We start from the raw sequence: 18,732 nt of genomic DNA on the forward strand, positions 1-18,732 counted from the left end.
AATCTTCCTTTCCAATCTATATTCCTACGTTGCAAAATATATTGCTCATTATGAAATGTTGTGTAGGTGTCAGGATGGCGACCCCAAAGGCAGGAGCATCCACTAGTCGTCCAGCTCTCATGAAGGAAGATCAGAGGAATGAAGAATTGGAGACCAAGATCGTGTCAAAGTGGAGCAACATTGGAGATACCAACTTGGAAAATTCAGTGTGAAGAAGTTTCGAGAGGTCCCTTATATTGGAAAACCATCACCTGTCGCAAAGAGAATAATTGAAAGTGGCATCATCAAGGCGGCCGGTTTCCCTCCAGCAGTCCAGTGCCATGAGCTGATGATCGAGTGTGCCCGCCATTATGACCCACAATCAAGATCAATCGTGTCCAAAGAAGGGAACACTTTGGCTTACCTTTCAGAAGAGGCTATAAGTGAGGCTCTCCATCTTCCAGAACATAAAGATATGATTTACAAAAGCTTAGAAGGAGCCAAGTCCATGTATGAAGATGATCCAGACACTTGCTTGAGCATCATCAATAAGAATTGGTTACTCAAAAGTCGTCCTCGCCTGAGCAAGATTCCCAACACACCACATAGGATCGACTTCCAGGAGGAGTACAGAGATTTGATAACTTTGCTCAATCGAGTTACAGGGGCTCCTCAGGCCTTCTATTTTGAGAAGTGGATGTTCTACTTCATCCAAGTGATAGTTCAAGGAAAAGGAACAGTTCATTGGGCTAGAATTATTAGCCATTGCTTGGACGTGCAGTTAAGGAGACTGAAGGCTACCAAGTCCTTCCACATGAGTTCATACATCATATATACCTTGATCAGGAGTTTCGAATATGCAGGACTACCTCACAGAGGAGTGATCGGAAGAGGACCCGGAGAAGTCAGAGTTTGTGAATCTTATGTTCATTTGCATCACCCACCAGGAAGTGACTACAAGTTAGTCAATGATACCTTTATGATGAATATCACCATGATATTGCAAGGCGGGATTCACAATCGGTTATCTCAAGATGCACAAGAGCTTGTAAAGAGGTATGGTGTTTGGTTCATCCAATTTCAAAAGTTTACATATATTAGAGTTCATGGGTGTCCTTCACCTCCCTATATGTTGCCAAGATATCCGACAGACAGGATAGTGCTACTTGAGGTGACTAGGCAGTTGGCGGCTTATGCGAAGGCATTCAGACACAGGCATGGAAATGGAATTCCTGTGCCTATCATACTAGGGAATTCAATTGAGGTATGTCCTAATGCTCTAGCTTTGGATGACGCAGAAAAGGAGTTAGCCTTGTATTCATTTTCATTCTTTGCTTTGAGGGAGAATTTTGATCCTTATGGGTATATAGAAGAAACAGTTGGTAGAAAGTACAAGCACGAATTTCAGGTAGAGGACTTTTGGATGAATCTCTCAAGTGATTTAGAAGTGAAAAGAAAAATGCATTCCAGATTGCCTTTAGATCTCATCAGGAAATGCAAAGTTTACAGAGTGGCTGATCAAGCTCAGGACAGTGGCAGACATCTCCAATCATCTTATGACCGAGAAGACAAAGCAGTGAAGATAGATTGGAACGAGCCTGAGGTTTTGGACTTAAAAGCTTTGATGGCTCCAGTTTTGTCATATACTCGCAAATGGGTAGATATACAACATCAAAAGTTGAGAGATCAGAACGTACCAATAACTTTTACTTTGGAGGAAAAGCCAGGAGAAGGAGGAGCAAGTGTAAGTGAAGGCAATCCTCATCCTAGAAGTGCAAGTGAAGGCAATCCTCATCCTAGAAGTGCAAGTGAAGGCAATCCTCATCCCAGAAGCGCAAGTGAAGGCAATCCTCATCCTAGAGGCGCGAAGAGGAAAGAAAGACCAGAGAAAAGGGAACCCTCCAAGAAGAAGCAAGAGGCTAATTGAGATCGCTCATTTGGTACATCTTCTCGACATGAAAAAAGGACGAGTCAGGATGTAGGACAAGAGAACAGGGTACCTGAAGTCGAGGAATCTATGGAATCAATGGTACAAAATGATAAACACGAAGAAGGACAGGCATCTCAACGTTCATCAAGTCAATCTCCTCAAATTAATGAGCTACATGAAGACAAGAATGATGATGAAGTGACATCTCCTCTCCGAGAAGAAGAACCATTGCCTAAAGAGATACAAGTTAGAGAGACAAGATCCGCCATTCCAGATTGGTTGAAGGAGAGGCTAACAAGGGTGATTGTGATCGAAGATGAAGATAATGTGATTGACTTAGAGAGCCTTGTAGGAAATTCTCAGGGAGTGACAGAGAAGAGGAAGGCCACCAAGATGTCCAAGATGATCAGAGATGAGGCAGGGTCCAGGAAGTTGCAGATAGCTACACCAGCAGTGGACAAATATGAAGGCGAAATCCTTGCAGAGGAGTATGATGTAGAAACATTTGAACTTGGTCCACTCACCGCTGAGCAGACACTGGATGAGGCAACCGATTCATTTGAGGCACTTAAAGACAAGCTTAAATAAGAAATGGAAAAGAATAGAAAGCTTGAGCGAGAGGTCGGTGCTTGGAGAGGCTACTTTAGCCATCTCAATCAGCCTTTGGGACGTCAGGATCCAGCAGTGTCTCTCGTGCAAGCACTTCCCCTTGAATCAGTTGGCGAGGTAGAAAGAGTTAAGAGCTTGGTTCAGCTTATGAGCTCTTGGATTGACAAGTCCCATACCGTAGCCATTGAATTCGCAACAAGAATGATGCAGACCACCCATCGAGCTATCCAGGTCCTTGAGATCATTCACAACCTAATGAAAACAGTGGCCGCCTTTGCCCACACTAGAGATGTTATCATTCCTGTTCTACAAGTAATCAGGCAAACACCAAGGAAGATCCTAGCACAAGAAAAGATAATGGATGGAGGAGCTCATAATTTACTCCAGTGGTCAACTCTACTCTAGATGAAGGAAGTTCTTTTCGAAGACATCAGCACCAAATGCAATCAAGTTGAAGAGGTCATCCATCCAATTCAAGACAAGGTGTTTGGGGTGTTATGTTCTATTCTTGGCAGGAGGATTGAAGATGAGACAGATGTGAATCTTCAAGAGTTGGAAGAAAAGGTCAAGGTCATCTTTTGCAAAGATGAGAATGTTATCACAGATGAGCAAAGGGATCAAATGTTCGCTACTATGCTCCTGATTGAGAAAATCAAGGAACTCAAACCTGGATGGGATGCAGCTCTTCTCAAGGCCTTCGATCAAGTTATCCACTTGGAGGAACAAATGAGGAATCTTCCCGAGATTCCTATTGCTGAGATTGAAGGAATTGTGTCCAGATTCATTGCATATGCTAAGAAAGAGCATTGGAAAGGGAACAAGGTTCTAGAAGAGAGGTTGTTGTAGATGATGTGGCACTTTAATTATCATTGGTCTATGTTTCCTAGATTTTTGTGCCAATTAAATATTTGGCTATGCATTTAATATTGTTCAATAAAAGGGGAACTTTTTGTAATAAACCCTAATTAGGGTTTAGGAGTCAGAATCTCAGCCGTTGATCTTCTTTTGATCTGGGCCGTTCATTGTAATTGAGGATGCTATATATACCCTCACTCATTTTTATTTTGTCATTAGAATTAGAGATTAAGAGGAGAAATAGATATTAGAGTCAGATAGTTAGAAGTCATTTTGTAGCAAGATTGAGTATTGAAGAGAGAATTTCAAGCAATTGTTGTCTATTTTGGCTTTGAGATCAATAAAATATTGAAGTTATGGTGTTTTATTGCATTTCTTGTGGCTACTTTCATGGTTGCTTACTTTCTTGAATCATTCTTGGTTGAAGTAGTATTTAAATTTGAAGGACTAAGTGTTGAGCTTGATCTTTGGTGAGATTCACGTTCCAAACCACTAGCTTCTTGCTGATTGTAAGGACGCCTTGTGTGGTGAACTGGAGATATTTGGATTGCTTAAACCTTCAATCATTATTGAACCATTGATATGTACCTTCATGGTAGTGTCTATGATTCTTGATGAATTGAAAAATCATTAGTCACCTTAGAAGATCGCATCAATTTCAGTAAAGTTGTTATTCCTTGGCAATACTGAAATTGGTAGAATCTTACCAAGTCTAGCTTACATTGAATCATTCCTAGGATTAGATTAGAATTCATCTCTTGCAAACCCTACCTTTCGATCTTTTGAGAACTTGTTAGTTTTAGGAAATTTTGTTCCTACAATTCGGAAACGTAAGGCCCCTTGATGAAACAGCATTCACAACGACCACTGGTGCTTATCCACACGTAGAGACCCTACATCAAAGAACCTTGGAGTCATCCTGATTGATCCTTTTTGCAACATCTTCAGCAATCAGAGGCTTTATTCAAGAGAGGATAAGGTACCCTTGGGTATTTTATTCTGTGTTTGATTGTGTACAAATACACGTCAACAATACCTCATCTACCATGGCAAATTCACAAAGACCACAGCAAATCCACAAACGCTCCATGGCAAAAGTCACAAAAACATCATGATTGTCCATGCACATTGAATGAAATTTCAGATCCCAAGTTTTTCCACTTCCTCTTCTTCTTGCATGGTCGTTTCAGCTCCCAGATGGTATGAGAATCTATATATACTGTGTTTGTGGTCAAGTTTTGAATGCTTCAGTCTTGAATCTCTTATTGGGAGCTGTTTGGTGAAATTGTTCTACTTGCAATTGTATATGTTCATTACTGCTGTGAAGCAAAGAAGAGCTCATTTGGGAGAGTCTTGATTGGTTCATAAGGAGTTATACAAATTGTTCTAGCTTGTAGAAGGCCCAGGGGGTTGGGAATCAGTCTTGTAGCCATGTTTTAGCACTGAGTAAGTATATATTCACATTTTGTTGGAGATTTTTCCCACTCCAAGGTATCTTATTAGTTTTTTCATGGCATTTTGAGTCTCTCATAGTACCCTTATCTATTTAATTTTCTTAAGTTTTCAGTTAATCTGCTCTCAATTTTGAAGACTAATAAATATGTTGTTACTAAGCTTATTGAGGAATACCCATGCCAGGATGAAGAAATTACCAGAATCTGTGTATTCGCATATTCTTCTAAACACTACCAAAATAAGAATATCACTGACATGTGTATTCTTGTAAATTCACGTTTAGCTCATCTAATATCTGGTATGATTTATGATTTTAATTAGTACACCATGGAGCTTATTACATCAACAAATATCTTGCAACTATGAATGTATTCCACTGTCCGATAGACCAAGGCTTTTAATGTACTTTCCTAAAAAAAGAGGCTAAAAACAGGCACTAAAGAAGTCCACAAGGCCTAGTCGCCTTTTAAAATCTTTAGGATTCCTCCAATGTTAACCAAATGTCCAATTTTCCTTCAAAAAAATGTGGAAGAAGATTTTGACTGGATAAATTACTCTAATGCTGAAGCCATTCCTAACCCTATGAAAGAAAGGATTCACACATGATACTGTTTGGGGTGCCTTCAACACTCTTAAGTGGACCATAATACTCTCCTAGGTGAATCTCTATGGGTTATTGATTAGAATTGACTTTTTATGGCTTTGCATACATACGCCCTTGAAAATATCAGACAAGTAGGATCAGATTGACATTACCCTTCTAGATGTTTTATGAAACAAAGATAAAATAGAAATAGTACTTGACTGCAATAGGTTTCGGCAAGCAGTTTTTTCTCTCAAATCCCTACATTCCATCAAGTGGTTAACAATCTTTGCTATTTAGTCATTCTCTCTATTTGGTATTCCTCTTCCAGCAAAAACATTTATTCGTAACTGGATGGAATGTAATTTTTATTCCTTTCTACATTTCAGTAATGTTAAATGTTTATTTATAACTCTATGGAAAAAAATATAGCAAAAAGGCAAATCATGAAAGAATGAATTAAACCCAGAAATTTAAGAAGAATTTAGAAATACCTGGCTAGAAAAGAATGAATTTGGCACAGTCACTGGAAATTTATCTGGGCTCAGCATTATTGTAGAAGTCAGCCCCATTTCAATCACTTGTCCTTCTATTGAGCCAGCCTTTCAAATAATTAACAGATAATTTCCAGTTATAGCTTGTCCAATCTCTTTGGACGCATTTAACTTACTAATATCCTCAAGATGTTTAAGAAATTAACCATGAGCTACCATACAAAAACCAATGACTACAAGACCAGACCAGACTTGTATTTTTTCGGCAGTCTTTTTCAACCAAGCTAAAACAATCATGTTAAATTTTTCTTTAAGCACATTGTCTGTATTATTGTAAATGTCAAAACACGAACAAATGATATACACCTTGATTGAGTCTCCAATTGAAAAGGGCTTAGAAAATTGCATGGCCAACCCAGTTAGCATATTTCCAAGGATATCCCTTGCTGCAAATGCAGTTGCAACACCTGCAAGGAAAATAACAGAACAATTACGTCACATAATCTTAACAGACTTGCATGGTAATAACATGAAGCTAATTCTTCCAATTGACAAGAAGCCTATTTCCTAGTATGTTACTTGCAAGGATTGCAATTAAGATATCTGCAACAAAAATAATTTAAATAAACAAATACGTCAGCAACATACCAAGAAAAAACCCATTTGGTGGTAACATCACCACCATAAAAATGTTTTCTATCTGTAGAAAGGGCAAAGTTTCTTTATAATCAGAAATGAATTCAAGGCACAACACTCTAGTCTGTGCTTTGTTTGCAAATCAGTCACAAGACTCTGACTGCTTGGACACAGGAATTATTCAGTAAAATTTGAAGAACAAGTTGACCCACCATTTGGCAAGAAGTCAGAATATTGAAAAAGACAATGTACATAAAATTCTGAATATGTTAACTGATTCTTTCTGATTTTTTGTGCAGCTTCCCCTAGTCTTGGCAACATTTTCTGCACACGAAGTTTTAAAAAGTATGGTTTTTTGCCAGTCAAGGCAATTATTGATTACTATAACTATAAACTACCCGCAGCAACGGCAAGAAAAACTACACCAATATAGATAAGGCAGCACCCACCCACCCAGCAGATGGATTTCACCTGCAAATCCAAAATATGGATGGAGATAAATTCTAAAAAAAACTCCAAAAGGAGTTTGTATTGATATTAAAGAATAGATTGAATACATAAGATGGGGGATACCCCTTATTTATAGCAATGGGTGTGGCTTTTCACAGAAACCACCTACATAACCACCTTGTGAGTAGTAGTCATCTATTCCTATTAATTATATACCTGCTACCACTTACATAAATATTTAGCATTGTGACAAAATACAAGCTTCAATCACATCACAAAATTGGTGTTAAAGCACACAACGTGCCTTTCCCCACAAGCCACATACTCAAACACCTTGTGAGTAGTAGTCACTTATTCTTATTAATTGTATACCTACTTCCACTTGCATAAATATTGAGCATTGTGACAAAATATAAGCTTCATTCACATAACAAATTGTTGTGTTAATGCACACAACATGTCTTTCTCAAGAAGATCTGTCCCAAAATCTTGAGGACCAAATGGGAGCTCTAGCATGCATCCTTTTCTTCTTCTTGGTGCGTTTCTTGAATATGATTAAATACCTCCCCATAAATACAAAGGTTTTAAGAGCAATGCTCTTTGATGAAAAGGATAACTCATGGGTTGTACTTTGCTAAAGACTATCCATGGTGTCATGTGGGTCCAAGTAGAGCTTCACAAACACACTACTAAGGTTCTCATCAAATGTCTGAATTGCCATCTATATACATATGTACATCTAGTTGTGATATTAGAGATGTATTGCATACAAATGATGCTGAAAAGTCTCATCCATAGAAGCAAATATCTTTTGGGCAAAAACTCGGCAAACAAAAACTATATGTTTTTTTTTTTAAATTGGGATTCAAACAGAAATAAAACCGAACTAAAAAATACATTAAAGGGACAAAAACTTCTCATTGTGAAATTTAAAACCATTTCAATAGCATAGAGACATACAGAGCAAATAAAATTGTGACCTTAGCCCATCATCTTATGTCGTATTCCTTTCGAACCAGGATTTCTGGTTGGCCAAACAGTTATACTGAAAAAACACTGGATTTCTAGACATATGATCCACTGTTAATGTTAGGTATGTTGATTACTCAAATAGCTCTAGGGTTTATGAATTGACCAAACTAGATTTAGATCAATATTCCAAAATAATCATCAGATCTCAGACAATGAACTCAACAACAGGTTGCATAGAGGTTGTATAAATATTATCCACAGAGAAGTTTTATTCACAAAAAATGAAATAACAGAGATTAAACCCAGTGTACTGCTTATTCAATTCATTGAAACAACCATGAGATATAGAACAAATATGAGGCTTACAACAACTACAAATGTAAGAGATTTATATGACTATGTATGAGGGCGATCAGCTTGGATGTGTTGAGGGCATTTTGTAAATTGATGAGTAGTCCTGAGGCGTGAAACCCTCAAGTGTTAGCACTCTATTCATCCACCTCTATGACTCCTCTATGCAGCAAGTCTCAAAAACAGTCACACCCATGAATGTTTCCAGATAACTAGCTCCTAGAGTTGGTTATAGTTTTGATGTTCTCTAAATAACCTGTCAAAGTCTTGTTGACGTGTCTAGAATCGCATTGCTGCAAACTCCATACGGCCAACGCAGAATAGAATAAACTCGCTGAGCATCCTATCCTCTCTTGAGATAAGGAAATCCCTAATGCTATTTTCTACGTTTGATCAAAGGGGACAACCTCAAGGTTTCGTTTGTCAGGTCTTGATTGCGGGATTGCTCAGTGGTTTGATGTGTTTATGCTGGAAACACAAGGGGGACTTACGGTGAGATAGGCGATTGATAGATGAGTTCCCTGGAATCTTTATGATCTTTCTTATCAAATGATTTCAGTTGAGTTGAAACTGTTTTCAATGGGACTGCAGATTCTCTTGATAAAAAAAGGGGAAAAGGAGGGAAGGATAGGGAGAGAGGGATACATGAAATATAAATTTTAACTAAGATAGCAGATTCAGTAAACAAACCGACACCTCCAAATAACTAGACTAAGCATCACCAGCTATTTAAGCACAATACTTGCATAAATCTAGTGCAATTTTCAAAGGAAAATAGGATTTTCATGTTATCAACTACAACATTAGAACTTTTACATTCATAGTGAGCATTCAATAACCGAACTAAGCATATGAAAGGTTCAGACTAACCATGCAGAGAGAAAGGCGATCAGCCATTCCCTAATGGTGTGAACTGCGAGGATTCTGTCGGATGTTTGTTTGAAAATGCTATATAAAGGAAATAAACATAACTGAAAAATTTCTAAATTAATGAAGAAGGAGACCATGCACTCACAAAGAAATTTGGAAACAGTCTTTACTTTGCATTAAATCCTGTAAATTTCGCCAGAGCTTTTGCAACAATTCAAGAACTTCTTACAAAATGAGGGAAAACCAGTCCCTTAAATAGGCTTCAAAAATGGATGAATGGCCCAGATCTAATCTAAACAAATGGCCCAGATTCATCCATAAAACATGGCTGCCCATACCCATAAATGGGAGGCAAATATCAACCACCACCCCAAAATGATCCAAAAAGGTGCATTCATAAAGTTTTACATTTTAGTTGACTTGAAAGTCAAATATGACCCTTTTGGCCAAAAGTGCACTTCTCAAAATTTAAAAAGGAAAAAAGTGCATTTTTAGGAAAGCACTTTTTCTTTTCCAGTTTCAAATCCTTTTATCAAAAATTGACTTTCTCTTCTTGGGGTTTTCAATTTCTTCCCTGGGTGCACTGGACGTTCCCTCATCTTCGGAGGACTGAGAATTGAGGCTACCCATTAGGTGGTAGGTGAACTGGACTCCTTCGTGAATTAGTCTCTCAATCTGCTGATGCAACCATTGGTCGGTATATCTTGCTGGGGCTGCCATGACTGCCTCAAAATTAGTGATAGGGTCTTGTGACCAATCAACGCCTGGCAAAAGATGCCTTACTGCCTCAAATTCTCGGACCTGGAGGCAATTTCCTAAATCTGTGAGTTGATCTAGGACTCGGCGATATTCATAGAGTAGCATCTACTGCACACTCAGCCTGGAATATTCACGCCTTCGGACTTCATAGTCATTAGAGCAATTCTTCCAATAGTCTTCAACCGATTCCTTTGCTCTGTACCACCGGCCATAGGCTCTCTCTGCCAGATTATCGTGATCAAAATATTTCCTCGGAAAATGCTCTCGTAGGCCATAAGAGGCCAGCTCTGCGAGGGATTCCTCTCCTAGGGTGGGGGTCTTCAGATGGACACCCTGGTTGCCTATAATCATGGGGAATGCGAATCCAGCCTGCTTGCTCTCTTTGAGTAAGATGCCGGCCGGACGTGACTGCCTTGCGACCTCCATAAGAACTATTTTGTCGGTTGGGTACCGTGGAAGTCGGAGAGGGGCACCATCAAAGCCCGCTATTCGGATATAGGAGAACCTTGGGAACTGGATGAACCAGGCTCCGTATCTTTGTATTAGAATAGTAGCTTGCTCTGAGAGCCTTATGTGTAATCCTCCCTGCATTAGTCTGGCAAGGCGCATTGTGAAGGCATCATTGACGCGCTCATATTGGCCAATTGCATAAGTTGGGCTACTCTTTTCTCTTCGAGCTATATCTTGGTAGTGCAGTTGCGGGTAACAATCATAGACCTTTACCTGGCCAGGCCCATTCCCGATTTCACCTTTTATTATCAAACCTGGTAGCGGCTGGTTCTTGGCGAACATGTAGACCAAGTAAGAGGTCATAGTGAAGTACTTTTTGCTCTCGAGTTCAATTAGCTGAGCGTGGATGTTGTCGCTTATAATTTGGGCCCAGTCAAACTTAGACTTCCCAGCGAAGACTTGCTCTGTGAAATAAAACATCCACTCTTCAAAGTAGTTGGATTTAGGAAGTCCCATAACCCGACTGAGTAATGTGACCATATCCCCATGCTCATTATGAAAGTCACTTCTTGGGGTCTTTTTCCCAATTCTAGCGCTTGGAAGCCTTCTCTCCTTGTACCACTCTTCGTTGATCAGAGTTCTGCATCTGGCCGGATTCATATCATATGCCCCCTGTGCTTCATCTATAGTCGTGGCCGTGGGATTGTTTGGGAAGGGAATGTTGAATGCGTCGCCAATGGCCTCAAGAGTGAAGTTGGCGAGAATCATATTCTCGAGGAGCACCAATCTGGAACCTGGCTGATAATGTCGAGCAACCTCTACCACTAACTCATAGTTTTGTACTGCTGGAGGAAATCCCGCCGCTTGGGCGATGCCACTTTCTACCATTTGTCTAGGCTTGCCATATGCGTTAGGGGAGAAGACCCGATTCTTGAAGTCCTGGATGTTAATATGGCCTAGGTTGGTATCATCAACATTGTCCTAGATGCTTTGAACTTTTGACTCCCTCAATCCCCCTCTTTGATACTGGTACTTCATCCTTTCAAATTTGCGTGGGATATCTGATTTGGATGCTCGCGATGTCTCGGCTGTAGCGGGCGTCTTTGATGATTCTACCGCCGATTTACGCATTTATCCTGCACAGTTGGCTGCGGATTACGAGGCGATACAAAAGAAGTAAGGCGGGTTAGATAGAGGATACCCTAGCATTCAAGAATTAATTCAAAATTTAGATTGGAAACAGAGTGATATTGCTAGCTGAGAGCTTGATTGAGCAAAACATTTATTAATGAAGCTTTCGATCGCGAAGTTATATTTAAGCACTTTCTGGATTAATTTTCAGAAGGGACAAAGCTCGAAAAATTCTCCTAAGTTTAAAAAAATGCAATTTCTGGTCAAATCTTAGGAGCAGATTCTAATTTTCGACTGCTTTGAATGACGCTTTAATAGTCGGAAAAAGATGCGAAGTTTGTAGACTTAAGCACTCTAATCACTTTTGCACAGGCATGCATCCAATTTTAAAAAAAAAACATTTCAGATGATCAAGAGAGACAAAGTGTACTTACCTGATGAAAATGGATGGCGAGAAATTGCCCGACTTGCTGCGCAAAGACGAATGGATAGTTCTGCAAATTTTGAATTCCAATGGCTATCTCTCTAATTCAAATTTTCGCGGTTTGGATTGGAAAAGAATTTGCAATGTCGAGTTTTAGACTAAGCGATTTCCACTTTAGGCGAAATGGCAATTTGAACTTGAATGTTTGGAATGGTTTATGTCAGCATTTTACTTTGGATGCCAATTATGCTAAATTGGCTCCGTATTTCTCTTTAACCCTCACGCGATCCCTTCTCACGCGATTTACCCTAATTTTGGCGGAACGAGGGAGCTTTTAAAAAAACTTCAACTTTTGCGCAGCCTCATCCTCCGGATCGCGAACTTCGAAGCTATGGCACTGTGATCTTCAGAGGAATGGAGGGGTTTTACCAATTTCGAATTCCTTCATTTGCCCTACGCGTTCGGACTTTGAGGATTTATGGCGAATTTCGGACCTTGGAGAGGTTTGAAAAGTTATGAACTCTTTGCACCATTTGGCTTGTCGCCTAAGTTCGGCATTTTTTGACGACTTTGCAGACTTTAAAACCCTCTAACTCTACTCTCCCACAATACTCCCTTCCTTCGTGATTTTCGGCACTCATGCGGCTTCTGCAAACTTCGGACCCTTTGGCGTTTTCGCGAACTTATCAAAATTTTTCCATTCTGCCCTGTCCGAAATTCGGCATTTATAGGAGTTTTCGCCAACCTTTTACTTTTCGGATCTTAAGGCACTTTTGCGAATTTTCGGAGCTTTTCAGACCTTAGGGAGTTTTTTTGCAATTTTCGGAGCTTTCAACGCCTTTGCGAACTTAACAAATTTCGGACCCTAAGACACCTTTTGCGATTTAACAAATTTTGAAATTTCGGCCCCAAGGTCCGAAATTTGACAACTTAAGTGAAATTCGGACCTTGGGGGGTTTTTGCAAATTTTAAGGCATTTTCAGACCTTTTGCCCATTTTTTCAACTTTTGAATTTTTAAAATTTTGGCCCCTGGGTCTGAAATTCGGCCCATTGGGCAATTTTGGCAATTTTTTAGCTTTTCTAAAATTTCAACCCCAGGGTCCAAAATTCAGCCCCCTGGGCGATTTTGCCAAGTTTTTAACTTTTCTAAAATTTCAACCCCAGGGTCCAAAATTCGACCCCTTGGGCGATTTTGCAAACCTTGTGGATTTACTCCCATTTTGTGCGAGCTTGGGCACTTGGGCGAGTTTGGAGATCTCTGGTATTTTGCAACGAAATTCGCTCCTCCTTCTCTGGCTGTCGAAAATCGTCATTCGTTCAAATCTTGTAAACTCCGCAAAGACAAAACCTTATGCAATCTATCTCATCACTCTTACATGGAAATGACAATTTTGGGTCGTCATGCAACCTTCAGACGCGCTGCTCTTTGCTTGGCGGGGTTCACCAACTTCTATCACCTTACGCCTATCCAAGGCGATTTCACAATTTTGAACAATCTCTTGGTATTTGTGCCCGAGGGCTAGACTAGCCTAATGGAATCATCGGCTTTTTTCTTTCAACATCATCACTTCAAGGACCGGTCGCGGACTCGCTCGAAAGGACGCGAGATGCTCTGCGTGAAACTCAATAGGGCGAAGACAAAAGGCTCAAAAAGGGAAGGGGGACCCTATCGGCGACAGGGAGCATGTGCAACGCACAACAAGTCTATTGTCCAAGATTGATTCAGGTCAAAGGGTGTGCGATGCAGAGTCCTTGAATAGTTGTATTTGCCCAAATCCAATAGGATATCTCCACACTCTTGACAACTAGCTGTAGATTCTTGCCTAGGAATCACCCCTATTGATGAGACCTGCGATTTACGGTATGTTTGTTGCTCTCAATATATTGGTGCTAACTTGACCTACATATTGATGCCTAAAGGCTATTAGGAGCACCCAACAGATGCCCTAAGGCTTTCAACTAGATTGCCTTGCAAAAAACCCTTCAACTCTGCAATGGTGCCCAACTTGGCAATAAATCTTTGGAGTAAATTGCAACTTTTAATCGAATAAAAAGAGAGGAAACTTGGTAAAGTTTAGATTAGGGTTTGTGTCTTGACCTAGGTGGGCAGCTAGGCTTTGCGTCCCAACCTCCATGATTTTGAAAATTCTCAAAAGCATACCAGATCTCCAAATAATTGAGCCCAACATTAGCAAGCAAGATAAACACTTGCTTGGACCAGAGTTACAAGACTCGCCTAGACTTGATGAGTCTTGAGGTAAGCCACCCTCGACGAGTTTGGAAGACTCTACAACTAAGTACTCACCAGACTCGCTAAGTCTAGACAATGTTGAGACATGGACCAGCTAGGACTCGAACCTAGGACATTCCATATGCTGCTGGAGTGCTCTACCACTGAGCTACTGGCCCCTCTTGGACTAGTCCATCGTCGGTCCAGGTGTGGCTTAAATCCAACACCAACACCCCCCTTAAGCCACACCTCTCGTGTGCTTGGGGCTCCTAGCTTGGACCTGGCTCTGATACCATGTTGAGACATGGACCAGCTAAGACTCGAACCTAGGACCTTCCATATGCTACTGGAGTGCTCTACCACTGAGCTACTGGCCCCTCTTGGACCAGTCCATCGTCGGTTCGGGTGTGGCTTATTTCCAACACCAACAGACAAGTCCCAACTAGAAGACTCGACTGTGGCAATGTCATTGAAAATGCCAAACAAAAAACATACATAAAGCAATTCACTTAAACTTTTTTGTTTTATATTCTCTCCTACACCCTAAAAGTAACTTAATTTCATTTTCAAACCAAAGGAGAGGGTTAAAACAAAGTTTTGGGCCAAAATTGGATTGCATTTAAGGGAGACCAGCAAGGAGATTGAGCAAAGAACAATAGTTGACTCACATTTGGGCAGGATTTTAGCTACTTAAAGTACATCTAGAGGAGTCTACAAAGGATTGGGAAGAGCTCACCATTGATTTCAAACAAGGTTTAGGAGGTAAATTTGTATTTTGAAAGTTTTTTTTAAACAAAAATTCCATTTTTCTTTTACATTTCTTTTTTCTCTTTTCTATTTTGTTTTAGTGCACCAAAAAACAAACCCTAGGTGCGTTTAATATTTTTTATTTAACAAACCTTGGGTGTTTTTGTAAAAAAAATCTAGTTTTATAGTTGCAAACTCTGGATTTTTTTATATTAGTTTAATTATAAGCTATAAATGTTATTTTTTTTCTATTTATATGTTATTGCAGCATTATTGAGATTTATAAATTGAAAACAAAAGCAATTCACTTGAAAAAACTTGTTTTATATTTGTCTCCTATACCTGTTGATGGTGTTTTAACACACTGAAACAAAAAATAAAATACTAAGTATTCTATCCTCTCCTGAACAAAGACTCCCCAAATGCTAAGCTGTGTGATCAAATGGGACGACTCCAAGGTTCTCGAATGTTAGGTCTTGACGTGCTCTTGGATAGACTCAGTTATTTGATGTGACATTGCTGGAATCACAAGGGGGACTTACGTTGAATGCTTGAATGCTTTGAATGTCACTGGAACATGAAAATTTCACTTGATTGAAAAAAGGGAAAAGAGGATGAGGGTTGAAAAAGCTAATCTAATCCTAGGAATGTAAGAGCAATGGGCAATCTTTGGTGAAATCCAACTAAGATTTGTTTTGACATGCAGCGAACATCTCTACAAGGCTAGTGCGATCTTCTAGGGATAGCTTGATGATTTTCAAATCACCACTACAAGCATAAACACCATCAAAGCAATGCATATCAATGAAGGAGTGATAATTGAAGTTAATCTTGGCTAAGATAGATCTAGTTGACTATGCAAGACACTTTACAATCAGCAAAATGCTAGTAGTATGGATGCACAAATTACACCATTGATACACAAAGTTCTTTCATTCATCTAAACAACATGAAAATTAAACGGGAAGTAGAGACCATGCAAATTGTTGAATCAACATATGAATTTCACCGTATCTTCAATGACGTTTACATGCTTCTTACAACAATGTCTTGGCAACAATCTTTGCCTTCTCTTTCTACTCTACTCTAACTATTAACTGTGAACTACTGACTACTCACTATTAACCTTTTACAAATGAAAGAGTGGAGTCTTATATAGTGCTCTCATTACAATTGAGTGGCTCAGATTGATTCATAATCAATGGCCAAGATTGAAAGATAGAAACCCTAATTAGGGTTTGTTGCACCCATTACAAAGCATTTAATGCTTGACCAATGACAAAATTACATTTGATGGGACACGTGTCCTTCCTTGAATAATTGACCAATAGATGATGATGGTAGGTGCATCGGACTTTGTGCCCTTTGTGGTAGTTATCTTCTTTGTAGATGAGTTAGGTACATTGAATCTGGACGCTATTGTGACATTTTCACACATCGCCCCATTGCAAATGGGGATCCCTACTTTTTTGCTTTTTGGAGTAGTTTAGTTGCCTAGCTTAGTAGTAGTTTTAGAGCTTTTAGCCTCTTACTTGAGAGAGGATGCAATGCAATTTCCAGGTCATGTCCAAGCATGAATTCCATGATGACAGTTCGGGGTAATTGATAATCCTCAAGCATATTTGTATCTCAATGAAAAATGATAACTGATAGGTAAGGGATGCACAAATGAGTGAAACTTGGAATATCAATGGCTTTCCTTGGATTTCCGAAAGGAAATTAAAGGATAAAATCTTCATGCAAGGGAGTCCGCCTCTCCATCCTTTCGTCCATCCATTTTCATCCTTCCTTCCATCCCATATCCTTTACACCTTCTCTAGTTGTGGCATCCTTCATGCCTCTCTTTCCTTCCTTCTTCCCTTCCTTGCACCTTCCATCCTTCCTTTCTATCATCTACCTTCCACTTCCATCTCCTACTATTTCCTTACATCCTTTCTACCCTTCCTTCCCCCTTCACCCTTCCTCCCATCTCACCCTACGTCCTACCTTTCTTCCATTCCTTATACCTCCCAACATCCTTCTTTACCTTCCTTTCATCTTCACCTCCCAACTTCCCTTCCACTTCATCATCATCCATCCCTTTACCACCCTACCTCCTGTCTTTCCCTATCCTATCCTAACCCTTCATCTTCCACTACCCCTTATATCTCTTGCTCCACTTCACTCCCCAACATATCCTAAACTTCCTTCACTATCCCCTTATACCCCCATAACATCCTTCACTACCTTTTACCTCCCACACCTTCCATTCCTTATACCTCCCAACTTCCATTTTCTACCCACTGCCAACTCCTTATTCCCTTCCCTGCATCCCCCAGCATCCTCTACTTCACATCCTTCACACCTGTCTCCACGCGGCATATCCCTCATATCTCCATGCCTTACCACCCCCTTTGCTGCCCTTTGCTGTGACATATCCTTACCTCACCTCCCACAACCCCTTGGCACCTCGGCACGTTTCCTCACCCCACATCCTTCTCTCCCTTCCCACTGCAGCACATCCTACTTTCATATCCCTTGCCTCTCTCCCATCGTGGAACATGCTAGCCTAATATCCCGCACACCCCTTCTCACAGCAGCATATTTCCTCCAACATCCCTCACACTCCCTTTTACCTCGGCATGTGTTCTCCCCTTTCAAGCACCCAATAAGTATGGAAAATGAAGTGGGGTGCCCGCAAGGATAAAGAGGGCCCACTCATAAGACAAAGTATTTCATTTAGAGAATAGACCGTCAACACTTTGACCCCTTAAAATCCACGATAAAGGTGAAAAAGGCATAATGTAATGCAAGGATGAAAATATCGCCTAAAAATCGCACAGATCGCGATTTATCGGGAGGCAAATGGTCAGCTGATTTAATCGGCGTTAAAATCGCCCCCGATTTTACCCTAAATATCGCAGATTTTTTTCCAAAAAAATCGGGATTTTTCTGTTTAAATCAGGAGTTAAAAATTAAAAACCGTAACTTCCAAAATCGACGGTAACCCTAGAAGTAAAAACTAAAATGCAATAAACTTTAACGCAGAAAAAAATAAAGCGATTTCACTCCATTTCCCGATGCCCTATGCCCGATGCTACATCTTTGGCGACCTACAACTGTGCTCCCTCACCCGACGCCTGACGCTATTTTTAACAGTTAAGAATAATGCGATATATAATTTTTTTGCTTTTTTTTTACAGTAATGTATGAAACCACACATTTAAGTTTTAACAGTTATAAATTTAAAACTCTTATATATCTTACAACTTACAGTTTTAAGTATTCAGTTTTCACAGTATTTACTATTTTTAACAGTTATATATTGAATCTTGATTACTAATTACTGTTATAAATTTCATAGATTACTGTTATTTAAAATTTCTTAAACAGTAATTTCTTCTAATAAATTTAATAACAGTTTTTAATTTAAGAAATTACTACTATACATTACTGTTATATATTCATATTGATTACTAATTACTGTTATAAATTTAATAACAGTAAGATATATAACAGTTTTTACTATGTATTAATTTAATACACAGTAAAAACTGTTTTATATCTATTAAATTTATTGATTATAATGTATATGGTATGTATTTGACTCAAACTATTGAATCAATTTATATATGATGGAAACCAGTAATATGTTATTATTGTGCTCTATAAATTTAGTGTATATGTTTGTTTTTTTAGAATATTTTAAGAAATTATATATTTTCAAATGTTCGATAATTTGGTCGATTTATTGCCGATTTTTTCCCGATTTTTTCCCGATTTTTTACCGATTCCCTATTTTATTAAAAATTTCAGCCAAAAGATTT

At 39.4% G+C, this 18,732-nt stretch overlaps 1 protein-coding gene across 4 annotated transcripts in view; it reads right to left on the reverse strand.

The window, feature by feature from the left end:
• LOC131044437 (mechanosensitive ion channel protein 1, mitochondrial) overlaps positions 1-18,732 on the reverse strand; it is a 93,040-nt gene that overhangs the window by 7,200 nt on the left and 67,108 nt on the right. For all 4 annotated transcript variants that reach the window (XM_057977760.2, XM_057977758.2, XM_057977761.2 and 1 more), the window contains exons 4-5: positions 6,272-6,372; positions 5,906-6,013 (exon numbers count right to left, since the gene is read on the reverse strand). In XM_057977760.2, the coding sequence (XP_057833743.2) occupies positions 5,906-6,013; positions 6,272-6,372 (209 nt within the window). The remainder of the gene's footprint in view (positions 1-5,905; positions 6,014-6,271; positions 6,373-18,732) is intronic.

The sequence above is a fragment of the Cryptomeria japonica genome, chromosome 1 (assembly GCF_030272615.1).
Source record: "Cryptomeria japonica chromosome 1, Sugi_1.0, whole genome shotgun sequence".
NCBI lineage: Eukaryota > Viridiplantae > Streptophyta > Pinopsida > Cupressales > Cupressaceae > Cryptomeria > Cryptomeria japonica.